Here is a 21,382-nt window from a genome sequence, read left to right as displayed (position 1 = left end):
ATATTATATATATTTGGCCGCCATGTAAGTATACAACACCTTCAATACTCATTTGTTACCCTTTTAGATGCAAACATTAAGTTCAGAGAAAAATATAATTTTATTAAACGGCTAATTCCTACGTGATTATTGGCGATAATTATGCCGACTTTGATAACAAAATTAACGACTTTTAAGTAAAAAAAACTGAAACATCAATAACTCAAGGAAAAATATTGTGACTGACGAACTATTCATAAGCGATAATTGACGATGATTTTGCCGACTTGATTATAAAATAAACGACTTTTCAGTAGATTAATAAAAAAGTAAAAACTAGAATTAATATGATTATTTAATAGATATGATAAAAAATATTGTATGGCCTTTCTGGCATACCATAAGGCCTTTTTGGTTCACTTATGCGGCCTTTTTGGTGCGGCCTTCTTGGTAAACGGTCTTTTCGGCACTATACCCCAGTTTACCAGGTTACCTTCTATATTATACGCTTTCAGTTTGTTTATGAGCCTTTGGCGTGAGAGTTTGTCGAAGGCTTTCTGATAATCCATGTAAACATAGCCTACTCGATCCTTGCTCAATGTCTATGGTTTTAGTCCACCCTTCTAGTTCCCGCAATAGATGGAGGTATGTTGATCGACCTGATATAAACCCATATTGTTTTTAGTGAAATATTTGTTGTTGTTGAAATGATTAATTAAGTGTTTAGTGACAATTTTCTATATTGCTTCGCAGATCACAGATGCCAGACTGACTGTTCTATATTAATTTGCTATTGTTTACTTATCACTTATCCGTGCTTCTCTCCAGTCATTGTTTTTTTCCTGATTAGATTTATTAAACATTATGTTCAGCGGTTTTCCTAATTGTTTGCTTAATTATTTTATGAATTTATGAATAACGATTCCTGAAGACTTGTCTGGTTGCGATGCTTATAGCAATTTTTTGCTATTTTATTATTTCTTGTCACTCTTTACTGGTTTGTCTCTGGATGAGTTCTGACACATAATTATCTGGTTCTTTAGTGAAAACGCTGCTGCAATGATGTTGTTAGCCTTCTGTTCATCCCCTTCTACTTTTGAGGACTTTGGATCTGTGGGGTCCTGGCATATGCTTGTTACCGGGTATATCCTTTTAGTTTTGCTTTTTGAGTTAATGTACTGCCAGATTTTTAAGGGGATTTGTCTTTGCTTCCTTTGATTCATTATCTTTTCTCGCTCTGTGCACTAGTTTAGAATCTTTGTTCGACAGCATTTCTTGGTCAGTCTTACTTGATTAATTTTACTTTATCTGTACTTAACGGTACTGATTTATTTTTGTCTGAGGTTTTTTTTTATGTTGCTACATGTCTGTTTTCCAGTTTATTGATTATTTCTTTGAATTTGTCCCACATGTATTTTAGATAATTTACATGTACGTTGTTCAGCAACTCTTCCCAGTCTATTCCGTCCAATTCTTTTTTCAGTTCGATGTAGTTTGCTTTTCTAAAGGTTTTCTTTTTGTATTGATGTTCTTTTTCAACTCCACCTTTCATATACAGGGTGCATGATCCCGTGACTTTGTGTTGTTCACCATTTTAATTTTTATGGATATGTACACGGCGGTAAGTGGTGCTTTATTTCAAATAACTTTTTAACATTATTTTTCGTAAGAAGTTCAACTTGTGCATAAAAGACAGATTTTTTTATGATGCTTTAGCCTTATGGCAATCCGAAATAACATCGGAGTAACTTTTTTATTTTTAATAAGCCTATGATCTTGTTATATTCTGCATTCATTGCACACGGTTATCATTCACGCCACGTGAAATTTTGTTAACGATTTCAAACGTTTTCAAGGATTTATTCTTATACCATAAGATATCGACACAAACTGCAAAAAAAATGTATTTTATGCACTAAAGATTTTTACAAATGTATTTAAATATTTAAATAACTTGAGATATTTGCAAAAATAAAGTTCTTAACGGCGTGTTTACATTCTGTCCAGCCCGTGTGTTAAAAATCGGGAATCCTCGTTGATTCTGCACCCTGTATAATAGTGTATTAAGCGGAATACGCAATGGGCACGTCAATCTCTTGCACGACGGTTACATTACATTCACCTCTGTGCTGGACTCAGAACGGACTATTGTTATGAAAGCGTCTCATTCATGTCATGATCATACCAAGCGTTCATCATTGAGGTTACAGTATACTAAACAATCTCTTGCACGACGGTTACATTGCATTCACTGCATTAAAGAAAACCATCTCATACCATGATATCTTATATTAGTCTTGATTCATTATTATAAAATTGATATGTTTTTTGTTGTTAAGAAACCAACATACATACACACGTCGAAGCAATTTCTAACGTCACTCAATAAACATTATGTTCAATTATTTACATATGTAAAGTGCGTGGAATGATTCCATCTGCGTAAATGGGCAATAAAATAGTTCCAAAGAGTTGCATTAAAACTCGCAAATATTTGCACGATTTATCGTACATTTAAAAGTCATATTTCTTATTTTAATGCATGCGATCTTAAATATCAAATCAAATATACATTGAATGCGTTTGTTCGGTTTTAGCTATTTTATAGACAAAATAGCGTGCTGAGCCTTTCGCAGAGTTGTATGTGAGAGCAAGGAACGACAACTCTGCGTGGAGATTGTGGGCACGTATGATTTGAATGACTGCTGATGGTTATCTTTTCGTCATATTGTGGTCTTTGTGGTATTTAGAAAGCTTCTTCGAGGTGTGGTTAAGTTTTTGTTTCATTTAAACTTATAAGTTGGTGGTAACTTGTAAAATATGTTATATTGTTGAAAAACAAACGAAAATATTTTTTATAATAAGTTAACCATTTTAAGATATTGATCTCCGAATGATGAAGTTTTTTGTCATTGTCTTTAAGATATGTATTCGGATATTTGTAATTCGGACATTGCAACTTCGAATCCGGGTCGTTTCGCCCTAATTCCCGTTCGCACCTGAGTCGTTTCACCCTAATTCCTGTTTGCCCTGGGTCGTTTCGCCCTAATTCTTGGGTCGTTTCGCCCTAGTTTTTATTCATACAACGATTTAAAAGGATTTATCTTTAGCTTATCACATGCTGAATGGGATATTGTTTAATACAGTATTATATTATCTGTATTACTGTTTTTTTTTGTCTTTTGCTTCAGATATATCGTTGTCGAATGAGGCATTACAATGCTAGAGACACTTTGAAATGAACAAACTACAAAGTTATTTACATTGCAAATATTTGGATAGCTTTAAAGTGATAACACTTTACATTCAATACTGTGTCGAAGCACACATACACAATCAGTTGACATACAGCAGTGTGTCAAACATGATAGCTTCCCTGAACTGCCAAACCCTTGAACAACGCCGCAAACTAAGCGAAGTCACATACATCTTCAAGATCCACCACAACCTTGTACATGTTGACCATAATCACCTAATACCAACCAGAAACCTAAACTTCCTGATACCTCATTCTAGGACTAACTACCATGCAAATTCTTTCTTCCCTTGGAGCATTCGTCTATGGAATAGCTTACCTATTTCGATACAATCAAGCGCCAGCTTAAACATATGTGCTGAGCAGCTATCTCCAACCTTCAAATTCTAAATAATAACTGTGTTTTTATCTTTTATCCTTGTATATTAGACTTATTTTATCCTATCTTCACCTTCTGATTTAAATCTGCACATAGCACACATTCTAACACTGTTTCAAGACAATGCGCCTGCTAATAATAACTGCTAACCATTGTCAGCAGTATACCATAGATGTAGATGTACATTTTATTGTCCCCTACCAGTTTCACCAGAGGCGACTTATGGTTTGTGCTCAGTGAGTCTGTCTGTGAGTCTGTCTGTCACACTTTTCTGGATCCTGCAATAACTTTAAAAGTTCTAAATATTTTTTAATGAAACTTGCAACATGGATAGATGGCGATTTGGACATTATGCACGTCATTTCATTTTGTTCCTACGTCAAAAATTGTGGTTGCTATGGCAACCAAAAAATAATAATCTGAAAATGGTGGAGCCGGTAGGGGACCATATTGCTTGACAATAGCCTTGTTTTACATAACAGAAAACAAATGCGCACATCACACCAAAATACAAAAATATGCGATTAATTAGCCAATCATCTGATCACACGTCTTCCAATCTAAGTTTGTTTGATAATTGTACATTGTAATTGGTCCCGAAATTATTTTTATTGGCAAATCAACGCATCATACCTCTGCCAAACTAATTAATTGTGATACTTAGTTTGTAACATAATGTATCATAATGTTTCTGTTAATTAATTGCATTAAAATCAAACGGATTATTGCGCAATAACTAAATTTGTAATAACCATATACATGTTATCGTAATTTTCAATATATGTTAAACAAATACTATTCAGATGGAAACAAACATTTACAAAACCATAATATTATATAAGAGTTAAATAAGGGCGAAACAACCCACTTGGAAGGGCGAAATGACCAAGGGCGAAACAACTCAGGGTGACCTAGGGCAAACAGGGTTTTAGGGCGAAATGACCTGAGATCCCCAACTTCTTTAATTATCTTCTATGCGCAATTCATTCCTAGTAGTTGTGTGTGCATGCAAAGTTACATTCATATGTTGTTGTTTTTTAATTCTGTATCTAAGAATGTATTTTAATTTCTTTATTCAAGGTAACCGAAGGCATTGAATTATGACAGAGCAGAATTTTAATCGTGATAGGTCTTGGATTGGAAGGCAGAGACCTATAGATGTAAAACTTTCAAATTATGCTGGATTTTATGACACAAGGTATTATTTTGCCCCATGCAATCTGTCTCACTAGGATGAAGGATATTTTGTTTAAGCACATTTTTTAAAAGATTGAATCCTAACAAAAAAAGCATTATTGTTAACCAAACCATTAGGAATCCTAGTCACTTTGGCACCTGAACAGAGTTCTGACTTTAGTCACTTCGGCACTCAGTAGTTATTTCTGCACTTGAAGTGCCGGGTAAGGGTTAGCTGCACTTAAGTTTAGACACTTGGGCTTAGTTTGTTTAAAAAAAAAGTACCTTAGTTTATAATAAATTAAATGCATTTATAGTTAAATTAATATATTTCAACATTTATTGCATTGTCATCTCAGTGCCTGCCAGAGATTTATTTGATATCAAAATTTAATATTTTTTCGGGGGAAATGGAAATAAATAATAGTTAAATCTAAATGTAAACCTTGCAGTCCTCATTGTAAACGTTTAAAAAAAGTTCTATAGTTTTAAATAAATAACGATATGAACTCAATTTATTGTTAAAAAATATATATTTGGATGTGAATTGTATGGTCATCAATACTTACGCTTGGACACTTATTCATTTTAAGCTCACCTGAGCGTCGTGTGTCGTGAGCCATCAACATTTGCCTTGTTAACTCTCTAGAGGCCACATTTATTGTCCAATCTTCATTAAATTTGGTCAGAAGATTGGTCTCAATGATATCTTAAATGAGTTCAAAAATGGTTACATTTGCTTTAAAAACATGGCTGCCAAGGGGCGGGGCATTTTTCCTTATATGGCTATAATAAAATCTTGTTAACACTCTAGAGGCCACATTTATTGTCTGATCTTCATAAAACTTTGTCAGAAGATTCATCCCAATAATATCTTGGACGAGTTCAAAAATGATGCTGGTTGGTTGAAAAACATGGCCGCCAGGGGGCGGGGCATTTTTCCTTTTATGGCTATAGTAAAACCTTGTTAACACTCTAGAGGCGAAATTTATTTTCCAAGCTTCATGAAACTTGCTCAGAAGATTTGTCCCAATGATATCTTGGATGAGTTAAAAAATGGTAACCTTTGCTTTAAAAACATGGCTGTCAAGGGGCAGGGCATTTTTCCTTTTATGGCTAAATATGGCTATAGTAAAATCTTGTTAACACTCTAGAGGCCACATTTATTGTCCAATCTTCATGAAACTTGGTCAGAAGATTCATCCCAATAATATCTTGAAAGAGTTTTAAAATGATGCCCGTTGGTTGAAAAACATGGCCGCCAGGGGGCGGGGCATTTTTCCTTATATGGCAGGGCTTTTTTTCCTTCTTTATGAGTGGCCGTGGAAGGACATTTCACAATTTTGAAAAGGACAATTTACAAACCTAACATGGCCGTGAATTTTTATAAAATGGGCTGTTTTTCACAATTTTAATAATTTCACGACTCAGTTTTTCACAATTTTAAGAAGTTCGCGACTAAATTTTTCACAATTTTGAAAAGTTCGCGACTCAATTTGTCACAATTTTGAAAAGATTGCAACTCATTTTTTCACAATTTTGAAAAGTTCGAGACTCATTTTTTCACAAAGTAAGGGGGCCAGGGCCGCTTCACAAAGTCAGGAAAAAAAGCCCTGTATGGCTATAGTAAAACCTTGTTAACACTCTAGAGGCCACATTTATTTTCTGATCTTCATGAAACTTGGTCAGAAGATTTGTCCCAATCATATTTTGGATGAGTTCGAAAATGGTAACCTTTGCTTGAAAAACATGGCTGCCAAGGGGCGGGGCATTTTTCCTTATTTGGCTATAGTAAAATCTTGTTAACACTCTAGAGGCCACATTTATTGTCCAATCTTCATGAAACTTGGTCAGAAGATTCATCCCAATAATATCTTGGACGAGTTCAAAAATGATGCCCTTTGGTTGAAAAACATGGCCGCCAGGGGGCGGGGCATTTTTCCTTATATGGCTTTAGAAAACCTTGTTAACACTCTAGAGGCCACATTAACTGTCCAATCTTCATGAAACTTGGTCAGAAGATTCATCCCAATAATATCTTGGAGGAGTTCAAAAATGATGCCCTTTGGTTGAAAAACATGGCTGCCAGGGGGTGGGGCATTTTTCCTTATTTGGCTATAGTAAAACCTTGTTAATACTCTATAGGCCACATTTATTTTCCGATCTTCATGAAACTTGGTCAGAAGTATTGTCCCAATAATATCTTGTTATCTCAGGTGAGCGACTTTGGGCCTTTCAGGCCCTCTTGTTTAACCTTAGTTATTAATATATATTCTTGATACATTAACTATGAACATAAAAATAAGGAATTTTTAATCGAATTTATATAAGTTTTATTTTTTAATTTTGAACATAGCTTTTTAAAAATATATACATGGCAAAAAAACAACAAAAATGTACTTATTTTTCAACATAGTTAAAAATGGACATGACCAAAGAAATATAATTCATTATCCAGTGTTCTCCAGAAACACCAGCAACTGGTGATTTCACCGGTTACATTCAATCTAGAAGCCGGCTACTTTTCCCCAACATACATTTGTATAAATTGAAATAGCTCAAAAACACCTGTTTTATTGCTTCGTCACAAGCAACTTTGAAAAAATATCTGGCTACTTATATTTTTCTGGAGAACACTGATTATCACCTTGATGTGGAGAGGTATATCCAATGCCTCCTTGTAGAGTTAGAGGACAGAATGGCACCAGTCCTCGTGTTGCAACCCTGGTGTTGAGAGGATTGAGAGGCCATCCTTCACAATCGTTGTTAGTTCTTACACTTTTCATAAAGATGGACCATAACTCCACTGGGAAGAGGCTGCTGTTGGCAGGTGTTAAAGACATTAAATAAATAAATAACTGAAATCAATGCAATGCATGAGTGATATGACTACATGTACCTCCTGTGAACATGCGTCCATTCATGTTGTATTTCGCCGTGCACTGCTTGTCTATTCTGATCTCGGGATATGCCTAATGATGCAAAGTAAAATGAACATGAGCTTATCCAAATATTAAATTATGTTCCTTATTTAACTACATTTCAAACAGTGTTAACACAAATATTATGTGTATGTAAGAGACTTATTTACAAGCTTTTGTTTTTAGATAAAATAATATTTACCTGCTACAAATATTTTTTTAAATTAAAAAAACAAACAATTATGTCGGCAAAATTACGGTGGGTCCTTAAAGAAGAAACAATCAATTTAAAGCTGAAATATGATATTATGCAAACTTTCATATATCTTACTTAAACTTGGAAAAAATTGGACAATTAAATTTCTTTGAATTTGATTTTAAAATAGAGTCAAAAGTTTCAATTATTTTCCTAAATACTCCAATATTGCATAGAGGATATTCGATGGTCTATATTTTAAGCAAAATTTGGCAAGAACATGTCGAAAATAAGTCAGTTGTTATAGTAGAAACAAGTAATTTGAACTTAAATACAATGAAATCGTCGCTTTTCTGTTTTGATTGCTAATTTTACTGACATCTTTTTTACTCAAAATTTTAAATAATTTGACAATTAAATCGTTGCTTTTCTGTTTTGCTATTAAATTAGGTTTTATATCAATTATTAATTTATTTAATGGTCAACAATTATTTAACTAACGATCAATTGGTCATTGTCCGCTCAGGTACTACTTACATTTACCCTGGGTACTCTTAAGTATACTTACATGTACCCCGATACAGTAAATATACTTAAACGTACCCAGTTGATATTAGACTGTACCCGAGTTGTTTTCCCGCCCAAAATCCGATGTAGTAAAACGCGCTACAGATTACCATAAAACGGTTTTGTTTTAAACAAATTTCTCTTTAAATAAAATGGCATCAACATGCTTTTTGAGTACCAGTTTCGATAATATAGAGGCCATTTAACAGAAATTTGACATACATGTGAACATAATTAATAGAAAAAAAAAACAATGACCGATTAAGCATTAAAATTCCCGGGTACGTTTTACCTGGGGTATATCATATGTAAGTATACTTAGGAGTACCCGGGGAACATGATGTAAGTAGTACTCAACATCGAGCTTAACAAAACATTCTCTCAGGTTATGTGTTGCTAGTAGGGATGTCAAACCTAAGCAAATCTGTAACCGGTTAACCTCGTTCGGTATTCAAGAGGTTAACTGGTTAATCGACTGTCTTTTGACCACATAAAAAAACATTTTAAAAAACGCATACGTTTACAAAGACCTATGAAATATGTATTTTATAGGTCTTGAGACGTTTATAAACAATTACATGCATATGCAAATATACTCTGTCTTGTTGATTGTCTTGCAACCTAATTACTTGTGCCTTGTGAGAAAACCAGGCATGTGCGTACAGTGTCGTCCAAGATTATCCTGTGCAGTCCGTAAAGGCTAATCAGGGACGAAATTTCAACACACACTGGATTTTCGTTAAGCAGATACTTTTCTTTGATTTTCGTTCATAAATTGTGTCTTTGTTTTTATACCGGAGCTCTGTAGCACCGATGTTCAAATCTAGCTAGTAAAGGCTTTCAATGACACACTTCAAATAATGTGAACATCTTTGAACACGTCCCTTTTTAAATTACACAATATTATGATATTCATCACACATGTATGATGCAATTGTGGTTATAATAATACTGAAATGCATTGACATGCCCCTAATGCTAGTACTGCTGCTGATATTGGTACTGCTGATAATCATGACAATGCTGAAATTGATGATCATTAGGAAAAGGAAAAGGAGAACTATCACGATGATATATAAATGCAACTTATATTTATTTTTACTACTTGACTTTCGAAGTTGCGAAAGTGCAGTGCTATACTCGAGTACACAAACGTACTGAGTATTATTTGATTCGCGTCATGCGAAAATGGGTCTTATTCGACATATGTAGCTCCAGACCAATTAACGCATTCGTTTGGTCTTGCCAGGTGCTACACTGAATGCCAATGAGACCACGAAACCTTGCGTGACTGCTCTGGAGCAACGCTGGCTGCATATGGCTTAGGGCCCATTTTCATATGACGCCGTTCAATTAGGATTGTTAGGGTCACGATTACTTTTGAATGCACGTAATGCCTTACATGAAAAGAGAATGAGACACGTTTTGACAAGTCACATAACATAAAATATACGCATTATTCATTATAAATTCACTGGCCCAAACATTTTAGTTTTCCCAACAGGGTTTCTTGTTTTCGAAACGCGTTTACATTCTTAAAAGCGTGGTATTTAAAATTCAGCGTTAGTCCGTTTGCTTATGGCATACTACATGAAACGTGTTTTTGATCAAGGAATATTACATAAAGCGTGTTTTACGTCAAAAAAAAAATAAATGAAGCGTGTTTATCTTAATGGGGATCATATTTGATGCTTGTTAGAAAAAAACTTTCTTTTATTACTTTCGCTCTCTCAAAATCTTTGTTGATGTAATAATAAATGAAGCGTTTTGTCTAATTGCTCGTGTGCCTGCTCATTAATACGCTGCACCTCGATGGTTTACAACTCTAATCAATTTTGATCCACTGGGGGGGGGGGGGGGGTCATCACGGGTGGTAATTGCCGATAATTTGCGATCAGATAAGCGGATTAGCCAATACACTGAAATTAAGCACAACAAAACTAACGATTTGAGAATGTATTGCGTTCAACAACAAAAATGCGTTTTCTGAAAGAGTAACCGAATATTAATTTTGTAATCGGTTATCCTCCTTAAGAAACGGATAACTGGTTAACCGGTTAACCGTTACCATCCCTAGTTGCTAGCGTGAGCACGAATCACATTGCAAAGCTTCCTGTCGCACACGAACACACACATTAAAACCAAAACAAGTATCATCTGACATTGCGAGAATTACATGAAATGCTTTTTATGCCCCCGGTAGGATGGCATATAGCAGTTGAACTGCTTTTGCAATATTAAAGATAGCGACTTGATATTTTGCATGCACGCAGCTCTCATAGAGCTGCACATTTAGAGTGGTGCAAGGTCAAGGTCATCCTTCAAGTGCAAAGGTAAAAAAACCACTCCAAGGGAAGTAACAAGCTTTAAAGGAAGTTAATTTATATTTATCATTTGGCAGGTACAGATCATTTTCACAAGGGAAGTAATATTTTTAACCAGGTTTTCCGAAGGAAAAAACTGGTTATTAGATTGGCGAAGGCTGGTTGGCGGGCTGGTGGGCTGGCGGGCGGGCGGAACAAGCTTGTCCGGGCCATAACTTTTTCGTTCTTTGTGAGATATTAAAATCATTGGGCACATTTGTTCACTATCATTAGACGGTGTGTCGCGCGAAAGAATTACGTCAATATCTCCAAGGTCAAAGTCACACTTTGAGTTCAAATCAAAAATGGCCATAAATGAGCTTGTCCAGGCCATCACTATGTCATTCATTATGAGATTTTAAAATAATTTGGGACATTTGTTCACCATCATTTGATGGTGTGTCGCCCGAAAAAATTACGTCAATATCTCCAAGGTCAAGGTCGCCACGACTAAAAATAGATTGATTTTGAAACAAGGGGGTAACTTTGATCAGTAACAATGCACATTTTAAGTTGGTCTCCCTTTATCACACTTCTTTTTTTAAGTTGAAATCAAGGTTGCCACGAGTAAAAATAGATTGAATCTTACACAAGGGCAGAAGGAATGCACATTTTGAATTGTCTCCCTTTATCAGACTTTTTTTTCAAATTGAAAACCTGGTGTGACAATTTTGTCCCTTGTTTAAAGGGATATAATAATTTATTTTTTTTAAATCAAAGCGGCGCAGTAGTGGGCATTGTGTTTCTGACAAACACATCTCTTGTTTCGCCTTATATACCAGTTTAATCGTCAATTCATTAAAGTGCTTATATCTTATTATACCAAACCCTTTTATGCATCAATTAACTAGCCTTTTAAAATTAATTGCTACTAAACTTTGATCTGTTCAACTGAGGAAAAATACGTTGTTACGTCTTCATTTTTGTCACATTACTTTAGGTGGCAAACGCGGTTTGCGTATTCACTTTGCAAACTGATTGAACATCAATTAAATATGTGATAATATACCAGTGCCGAAGTGACTAACTGAATGCCGAACTGGTTAAACTGGAGAGCAAGATGCCGAAGTAACTGTGTGCCAATTAGCCTATTAGTCGACTAGATACCAACCATTAGTTCAACACTAGAGAACATTTTATTTGCAGTTATATTAAGTCATAACTTGGGACTTATTTGTTCCTGATAACTTCATGGAGTCCTTTGTCAAATTAAGTCACATTTTTCTCCCATCAGGTGTCTGTGGAATGCCCGTAATCAGCTTCAGAACACGGTGCAGCTACAAAATGGCTTTGTTTGGGACCGGATAATACGGAAGACAGGCATGAATAATCAACGTCCATGGGACATCTGGGGACATCATTCCACATACTTCTCTGAGGCAGGTCTTGTTCCAAATATGGAGGATAATGCAGAAAATAATCAGCAGGTCTCCCAAGGTAAACTGTTATCACTTAATTAAATTAATTACTTGATTTTTTCTGTGAAACGAAGCTTGCTTTTTTAATTATGGTTGAGAGAAAGTTTTAATCATTTAAAAGATTTTTCTCATTTGATATGTTTTAAAACTCTGATTTCTGAACTTTATAATGCTTCAAGCTGATTTTAATTGTTCCATTGCCAAAATTTTGTTAATTTGCCAATTGTAATTTTGAAACATGACAATGTTTTTTTTATTTTATCTTTTTTTTTTTTAAGTATGAGCTATTGTCATCACCTGAGCGTCGGCATCTGCGTCTGCATCCGGTTAAGTTTTGTGTTTAGGTCCTTTTTTATGCTCCCCGAAGTAAAATTTTGGCGGAGCATATCGCCTACTGAATATAGTCATGTAACTGACATTTTTATACATTTTTACTTTTTTCCATGTTTGTGTTTATTAAGGTGACATACATCAACTGTTAAAATATTAAGTCAACCTTTTTGGTAAAAATAATGTTTTTATCAAATTTTCGAAATTGACATTACAAACACATGTCATTTTCTGAATGTAAAAAGTAGCATAACTGACATTTTGTTAAATTTTCAGGAGAAGCAAAACAATGTTTTATTAAAATAATAAACATTTTTCCATATTCAAATTTTCTGATAAGTATTATAATAACACTTAAAAAACCAAACAAAACTCCAAATTGATACGTCTTTTTTAAAACAATAAAAAATTAAGAAAGTAGCAGTTACCATAATTTCAACACTGAAATATTCTGAGCACAAAAAATAATGGAAGTGCTCTTAATGTATTTTGGAGAAGGTCTGAAAATATGCATTCCTGAACAATTCACAAAATGTCAGTTACCCTAGTTATTACATTCAGTAGACGATATAGTTGCCAGTTTGTCATTCCTTACTTCCGTCACACTTTTGTTACCGTTTCTCATAGCGCCTTCAATACTTTACCAATCTCTTTCATATTTGGCATGTAGGTACCTTGCATGGACCTCTACCTTTTCATGAGGTTTGAGGTCACTGGGTTCAAGGTCAAGGTCACCAAGGCTAATAATAATAGATTTTCGTCACTCTTTTTTAACAGTTTCTCATAGCGCCTTCAACACTTTACTGATATCTTTCATATTTGGCATGTAGGTACCTTGCATGGACCTCTACCTTTTGATGAGGTTTGAGGTTACTGGGTTCAAGGTCAAGGTCACCAAGGCTAATAATAATAGATTTTCCCTCACACTTTTGTTACAGTTTCTGATAGGGCCTTTAATACTTTACCGATCTCTTTCATATTTGGCATGTAGGTACCTTGCATGGACCTCTACCTTTTGACGAGGTTTGAGGTCACTGGGGTCAAGGTCACCAAGGCTAATAATAGATTTTTTGTCACACTTTTTAGCTCACCTGATTGCTCAGGTGAGCTTTTGATCGGTCTTTGTCCGTCGTATGTCCGTCCGTCTGTTAACATCTGCTCGTAAACACTTTAGAGGCTACATTTCTTGTCCCATCTTCATGAAACTTGGTAAGAAGCTTTGTCTCAATGAAATCTCGGCTGAGTTTGAAACTGGGTTGTGCCGGGTCAAAAACTAGGTCACTAGGTCGAAAATAAGAAAAACCATGTAAACACTGTAGAAGTCACATTTCCTGCCCAATCTTCATGTAACTTTGTCAAAATGTTTGTCTTAATATCTTGGTTGAGTTCAAAAGTGGTTCCGATCCGTTGAAAAACATGGCCGCCAGTGGGCGGGGCAGTTTTCCTTATTTTGCTATAGAGAAACCTTGTAAACACTCTTGAAGTCACAATTTTTGCCCAATCATCATCAAAGTTGGTCAAAACATTAGTTCAATTGATGTCTACGACGAGTTTGAAAATGGTCGAGATCGATGAAAAAACATGGCCGCCAGTGGGCGGGGCATTTTTCTCGATATGTATATAGTGGCAGTTTTCCCTATTTGGCTATAGAGAAACCTTGTAAACACTCTAGAAGTCACAATTTTTGCCCAATCATCTTGAAAGTTAGTCAAACATTGGTTTTATTGATATCTCAGACAGGTTTGAACATGGTCGGTATTGATTAAAAAACATGGCCGCCAGTGGGCGGGGCATTTTTCTCTATATGTTTATAGTGAAAACATGTGAACACAGTAGAAGTCACATTTTTGGCCCATTTTTCATGAAATTTGCTCAGAACATTTGTATCCTTGATACAAGAGTTGAGTTCAAAAATGGTTCCGGTCAGTTGAATAACATGGCTGCTGGGAGGGGGGCAGTTTTCTCATTTTCCCTCCTCATTATTGTTGTGCTCATGTCGGTCTGTCCGTCCACCAAATGGTTTCCGGATGATAACTCAAGAGCGCTTGTGCCAAGGATCATGAAACTTCATAGGTACATTGATCATGACTCACACATGACCCCTATTGATTTTCAGGTCACTAGGTCAAAGGTCAAGGTCACAATGACCCGAAATAGTAAAATGGTTTCCGGATGATAACTCAAGAACACTTATAACTAGGATCATGAAACTTCATAGATACATTGATCATGACTGGCAGATGACCCCTATTGATTTTCAGGTCACTAGGTCAAGGTCACAGTGACCCAAAGCAGTAAAATGGTTTCCGGATGATAACTCAAGAAGGCTTATGCCTAGAGTCATGAAACTTCATAGGTACATTGATCATGACTCGCAGATAACCTCTATTGATTTTCAGGTCACTAGGTCAAAGGTCAAGGTCACGATGACCCGAAATAGTAAAATGGTTTCTGGATGATAACTCAAGAACGCTTATGCCTAGGATCATTAAACTTCATAGGTACAATGATCATGACTCGGAGATGACCCCTATTGATTTTCAGGTCACTAGGTCATAGGTCAAGGTCACAGTGACCTGAAATAGTAAAATGGTTTCCAGATGATAACTCAAGAACGCTTATGCCTAGGTTCACGAAACTTCATAGGTATATTGATCATGACTCGCAGATGACCCCTATTGATTATCAGGTCACTAGGTCAAAGGTCAAGGTCACAGTGCCAAAAAACGTATGAACACAATGGCTGTCAAGGTCAAGGTGACTCAACTTAGAAAAATGGTTTGCGGATGATAGCTCAAGAATGCTTACGCCTAGGATCATGAAACTTCATAGGTACATTGATCATGACTCGCAGATGAAATAATGATGAAACTTGACCAGGATGTTTGTCTGGACAATAACTAGGTAAAGTTTGACATTTGGTAAAGATTGAATGAACCACTCCTCTCAGGTGAGCTAACTAGGGCCATCTTGGCCCTCTTGTTAAGAAAATAGAATCACCAGAACAGGTACAGGCACCCTTTAAATGCGTCGAATCCAGGAGCTTCAGCCCCCTTGTCCCCTGGACCCACCAAGGGCCCTGCGGCCCCCTGGCCCCCAGCTTTAAGTTCAGGATTTTCAAAATATCCAACTTTGATCCCTGCAAATGCTTTGCTAAAACTTTGGCTACAGTTTCTAAAATTTAGCTACAGAAAATTCCAATTGGCTAAAATGTTGGCTACAGAAATATTTGGGCCAGGGGAGCCCTGTTTGGATTGTATTTGGGTCATCTGGGGTCAGCAACTAGGCACTAGGTCAAATAATAGAAAAGCCTTGTGTAGACTATAGAGGTCACAGTTTTCATCAGACCTTAATGAAATATAGTCAGAATGTTTGTCTTGTTAAAATCTGGGTTGGGATTGAATTCTGGTCATCTAGGGTCAAAAACTAGGTCAGATTAAAAAAACACTTTTGTAGACAGTAGAGGTCACAGTTTTCATTAAATCTTTATGAAATTTGGCCAGAATATTAATCTTGATGAAATCTGGGTTGGGATTGTGTTAGGGTCATCTGGGGTCAAAAACTAGGTCACTAGGTCAAATCATAGAAAAACTTTGTGAATACAATAGAGGTCATAGTTTTCATATGATCTTAATGAAATATGGTCAGAATGTTTATCTTGATAATATCTGATTTTGGATCGTATATGGGTCATCTGGGGTCAAACATTAGGTCACCGGGCCTAACCTTGTGTAGATGAAACAGGTCACAGTTTTCATCTCGTCTTAATGAAATTTTGTCAGAATGTATTAATTAATGAAATTTGGCTTGGGATTGTATATAGGTCTAATAAAATTTAAGTTCATGAAGCAAGGTTAGTCAGGTGAGCGATTCCGGGCCATCATGGCCCTCTATTTTTTATTATTTTTGAAAGATCATCTTATAAATGACCACACGCCTACACTATATCCCCATCTCAACCCCCTATCCCGACCCCCCCCCCCCCCCCCCCCCTGACCCCCCCTAAAAAATATAATAATTTTGTGAAGCATGGTTAATATTTTTTTAATAAAATGTAATAAATGACCACACCCCCACACTGTACACCCCTCTCCACCCACACCCCTATCCCCTTTTTGATTGAAGTATTGAGATAGGTCCCTTCACCTTTAAAAAGAAAAATACATGAGCGGTTTGCACCCGCTAGGCATTGCTCTTGTTTACATTTATCACCATAATCACCAGTAATATGATTATTAACGTCATAAGACTATATCAATATAATTAAATGCTGTTTACTTCTATTTGTTTACATAAAAAGCAATTAAAAACAACATCAAATATAAAAAAGATAAAAACGCAATTATGATACTTAAAGTCTATCATTCTAGAGCAGAGCGTACTGGAAACCAGAATTGAGACCTCTGATGGGAGATTCGAGTTGCAAACGGTTAATTCTGGGAGGAGTGAAAAATCTCAAGTATCAGCTACAGTTACATACCCAGATTCAGCTATATGCAAAGATGTGCAAGGAGAAAAAGATACTACAGCTGAAGATAAAGTTGAAAATGTGAATTTTTTAAGCGCAGGCTGTCAACATGGCTCCGAGGAAACTGATCCCAAATTTAAAACCAGGAGTAATACTATTAATGTGTCTGATCACGAAGTTATTGGGGTTTCAGAGGTAAACATTATTTTGATATCGGATTCAGAGGATGTTGAGGATTTCAATGGAGAGGTTATAGAAGTGAAGGATGATCAAAGTCCAGCAGAAGCGAGTCCTACAGTTGTGTCAATAGATCCCACTTGTGACAGTGAACTTGGTGTCAGTGTTGTAGAAAATGAAGAAATCTTTGGTGGTAAGTCCGGCAATGCTCATTTGGACGTAGTTTATAAATGCGATTTCTGTGAATATACAAATGTTGATCATTTGCAAGTCCAGGAACATTTGGTTAGAGACAGGCACTACCGGGCAACTCCATATGAGCTGCATTTATCAGGTGAAATAGGAAGACAACATGCCGGCATAAGTCCATTGACAGTTGAAGCAAATATGTTTAAAACTTTCTTGGTTGTTTGTCCAGTCTGTTTTAAAGTATTTCCAGACATTGAAGAGTGTTCCTTTCATTTTTCAAAGTTTCATTGCTCAAAGTTTCACGCACAGTATTGCTATGGTCTTTCTCCAGTAAAGAAAGAGTTTGTTATTAGTCTTAAAAATGATTTAGTGTGCACAATATGCAGGAAATCTCTTCGTTCTGCCCAAGCGTACATATCCCATTGTCGTTCTCTTCGTCATGTCCCATGGCCACAGCTTGAAGAAGGTGAAGAGCAAATCTCTATTTGTTGTCGTCATAAAATGGATGTCTTTCATGATTTCAAATCTTTAATACATCATCTTTTAAATGCACACACAAAAAATACAAACTGTGAATTCAATGTTATTGTCTTCAAAGAACCTGTGAGGTGTTTAACGTTCAACAGAGCCGAAGACAAAGGCTTGCCACGGGCAAAGCGAAAACTAGGATCAGAATGTGTTGAGAATGGACCTTCTTTGAAACAAATAAGGGTAGATTCTGGTTCAGGAAGTATTGACACTGTGTGTCGTTTCCCAAACAACAGCCAAATGAACATGCAAACAGTGAATGTCTTTAAATGCGATTATTGTTCAGTCATGTGTCTCTTGAAGGACGACATGCAGTCACATATGAATAAGGAGAAACACTATAGCGCCAGTCTGGTGACAAAGGATAAATATGGTAAACTGGGATATTTGATAGAACCATCTTTGCTCAAGAATCCCTCTGCCCTCTTCGCTAGTATTGTTGTGATTTGTCCATTTGAGCAGTGTGAGTGTGTATTTGAGAGTCCAAGTACTTGCTCCCAGCATTACCAACATGGCCACGATCAGATGAGCGAACCAAAGTACGCCGTAAGCACTGTTGAATCCTCATCGTGGTTCACCATCAGAGTGAGCAGGGACTTCACATGCGGTGTGTGTCACACTGGATTTTTAAAGTTGAAACAACTGAATGCGCACTTAACTTCAGCCTCGCATTTTCCTTTCAGCCAGAAACCGGGCCTCTTCACGTGCCTGCTTTGTCGAGTATGTAATTATTTAACAGGGTCTTATAAAACTCTCTACACTCACATAAAGAGACATGTCAAAGAGTCACTGACCGACCAGCAGAATGTTCAGGTGTTGTATGTGAGCAAGAATAAGACGCTGCTCAGTCTGCCTCCGTTTCACCCCAACCATCAGGGTGTTGTGAGGAGCTTGAATAGTGAAATAAGCGAGCTGAAAAGCATAAAGAAAACTTTGGGGAAGAAGGCACGAAAAAGAGTTAATAGCAAAATCAGGCAGTTGAAAAAGTGCATGTTCTGAAAATAAAATGGGAACTACATCATATATGTCAAAGAAATATTTTGTATTGACACTGTTTCGTTTATTAATTTGTATACACTATAAAAAGGGGAGGGGTTATTATGGGTATACTCGTGGCGGGCTTAAGCCCCTCAGGAGGAGTATGTATGCTCAATATTTCAAACTGTTTAAATTGGATCTTCATTAAATTAGGTAAAATGTTTAAAGGCATGATATCACAGCCAAGTTTGATAACCAGCCAGGTGGCATTAAGCACCTGTGGAATTAAGGTCCTTGAAAGTTGAATAATACTTAATTATGGCTCTTCAAAATAAAAAACAACTGAAGTTACATTGTTTCGCTCTTCATCATTGAACTTGATGGTAAACTGTGTTTGCAAATAATCTCTACAAAGTGTGATAACCGTTTAAGAATTATGGCTCCGTATTGATCCTAAATTTTCCAAATTAATGTTTTCTGGTATCTTAAGGGTTTTTTGGTCAATAACTTAATGTGATATAAAAAAATTTGATTGCACTTACAAAAATAGCAACTTTATGATTTTTAGCATGTTGGGGCAATGTCATTATAAGTAAAAGTAGAAAAAATCAGTTCTTCTCCATATGGATGAAAGTGTCATCTTGATTAATGTGGGATGGCATTTTATGCACATGCATTAAGCCCCGTTTTCCCAGTGCGCAGCTCAATTTCATTATTACATTCAACATTGATGACTGTGTTTCATCTCATGGCCATGTTTGTTTTGTATATCCATTATTATTTTTGTGCCATCACATGAACAACAAATGAATTCATAAATACTTCATTCGCAGATCTATAAAACACAGACCTTTAAACCAGCGTATTTTTAACCAGGTTTTCCGAAGGAAAAAACTGGCTATTAGATTGGCGATGTCGGCTGGTGGGCTGGTGGGCGGAACAAGCTTGTCTGGGCCATAACTTTGTCGTTCATTGTCAGATTTTAAAATCATTTGGCACATTTGTTCACCATCATTAGACGGTGTGTCGCGCGAAAGAATTACGTCGATATCTATAAGGTCAAGGTCACAATTTGAGTTTGAAGGTCAAAAATGGCCATAATGAGCTTGTCCGGGCCATAACTTTGTCGTTCATTGTCAGATTTTAAAATAATTTGGCACATTTGTTCACCATTATTAGACAGTGTGTCGCTCGAAAGAATTACGTCAATATCTCCAAGGTCAAGATCACAATTTGAGTTTGAAGATAAAAAATGGCGATAAATGAGCTTGTGTGGGCCATTACTTTGTGATTAATTGTGAGATTTTAAAATCATGTGGAACATTTGTTCACCATCATTAGACAGTGTGTCGCTCAAAAGAATTACATCAATATCTCCAAGGTCAAGGTCACAATTTGAGTTTGAAGGTCAAAAATGGCCATAAATGAGCTTGTCTGGGCCATTACTATGTCATTCATTGTGACATTTTAAAATCATTTGGCACATTTGTTCACCATTATTGGACGGTGTGTTGCGCACAAGAATTACGTCAATATCTCCAAGGTCAAGGTCGCCACAACTAAAAATAGATTTATTTTAAAACAACTATGTAACTATGAACAATCAGTAAAAATGCACATTTTGATTTTGAGTTGTCTCTCTTTATCAGACTTTTTATGCCCCCGTAAGGGTGGCATATAGCAGTTGAGCTGTCCGTCAGTATGTGTGTATGTCAGTCTGTCCGTCCATCCCTCCGAAAAAAAAACAACTTAACGTTGGCCAAAACTTTTGCATTATTGAAGATAGAAACTTGATATTTGGCATGCATGTGTATCTCATGACGCTGCACATTTTTAGTGGTGGAAGTTCAAGGTCAAGGTCATCCTTCAAGTTCAAAGGTAAAAAAAAAATCACAGCGGGGTTCTCATGAAGCTGCACATTTTGAGTGGTGGAAGTACAAGGTCAAGGTCATCCTTCAAGGTCCAAGGTCAAAAAAAATGGCTAATTTTACAGGGTGATTAGGTTTTATTTTTTATACGCCCGTTTTGAAAAAAACAGGACGTATAATAGTTTTACCCTGGTGGCGGGCAGGCTTCATCCACAGCAGTTTCCGCTCTCTAATTCAAATAGTTTTTATCCGATCTTCACCAAACTTGGTCAGAAGTTGTATCTAGACAATATCTAGGTCAAGTTTGAATATGGGTCATGCCGGGTCAAAAACTAGGTCACAGGGTAACTTGGTGCATTTTAAGCATTTAGCATGGTGTCCGCTCTCTAATTGAAGTAGTTTTTATCCGATCATCACCAAACTTGGGCAGAAGTTGTATCTGGACAATATCTAAGTCAAGTTCGAATATGGGTCATGCCGGGTAAAAACTAGGTCACGGGGTCACTTAGTGCATTTCAATCATCTAGCATGGTGTCCGCTCTCTAATAGAAGTTGTTTTCATCCGATAATCGCCAAACTTGGTCAGAAG

At 36.3% G+C, this 21,382-nt stretch overlaps 1 protein-coding gene across 5 annotated transcripts; it reads left to right on the top strand.

The window, feature by feature from the left end:
• The first annotated feature begins 2,656 nt into the window (after positions 1 to 2,656).
• Positions 2,657 to 20,550, top strand: LOC127873146 (uncharacterized). 5 transcript variants are annotated; one of them, XM_052416797.1, is made up of 4 exons: positions 2,657 to 2,743; positions 4,695 to 4,812; positions 12,072 to 12,274; positions 16,961 to 17,109. In XM_052416797.1, the coding sequence occupies exons 2-4, from the start codon at positions 4,715 to 4,717 to the stop codon at positions 16,981 to 16,983; spliced, it is 324 nt and encodes a 107-aa protein (XP_052272757.1). In that variant the 5' UTR covers positions 2,657 to 2,743; positions 4,695 to 4,714; the 3' UTR covers positions 16,984 to 17,109. The 5 variants fall into 5 exon arrangements, with proteins under 5 accessions (XP_052272757.1, XP_052272753.1, XP_052272754.1 ...); XM_052416793.1 differs by having other exon boundaries at positions 2,661 to 2,743; positions 16,956 to 20,550; XM_052416794.1 differs by lacking the exon at positions 2,657 to 2,743 and adding an exon at positions 2,760 to 2,778 and having other exon boundaries at positions 16,956 to 20,550.
• The last annotated feature ends 832 nt before the right edge of the window (positions 20,551 to 21,382 follow it).

Source organism: Dreissena polymorpha, chromosome 3 (assembly GCF_020536995.1).
Source record: "Dreissena polymorpha isolate Duluth1 chromosome 3, UMN_Dpol_1.0, whole genome shotgun sequence".
Taxonomy (NCBI): Eukaryota; Metazoa; Mollusca; class Bivalvia; order Myida; family Dreissenidae; genus Dreissena; species Dreissena polymorpha.
This window is presented reverse-complemented; position numbering and strand designations above follow the sequence as displayed.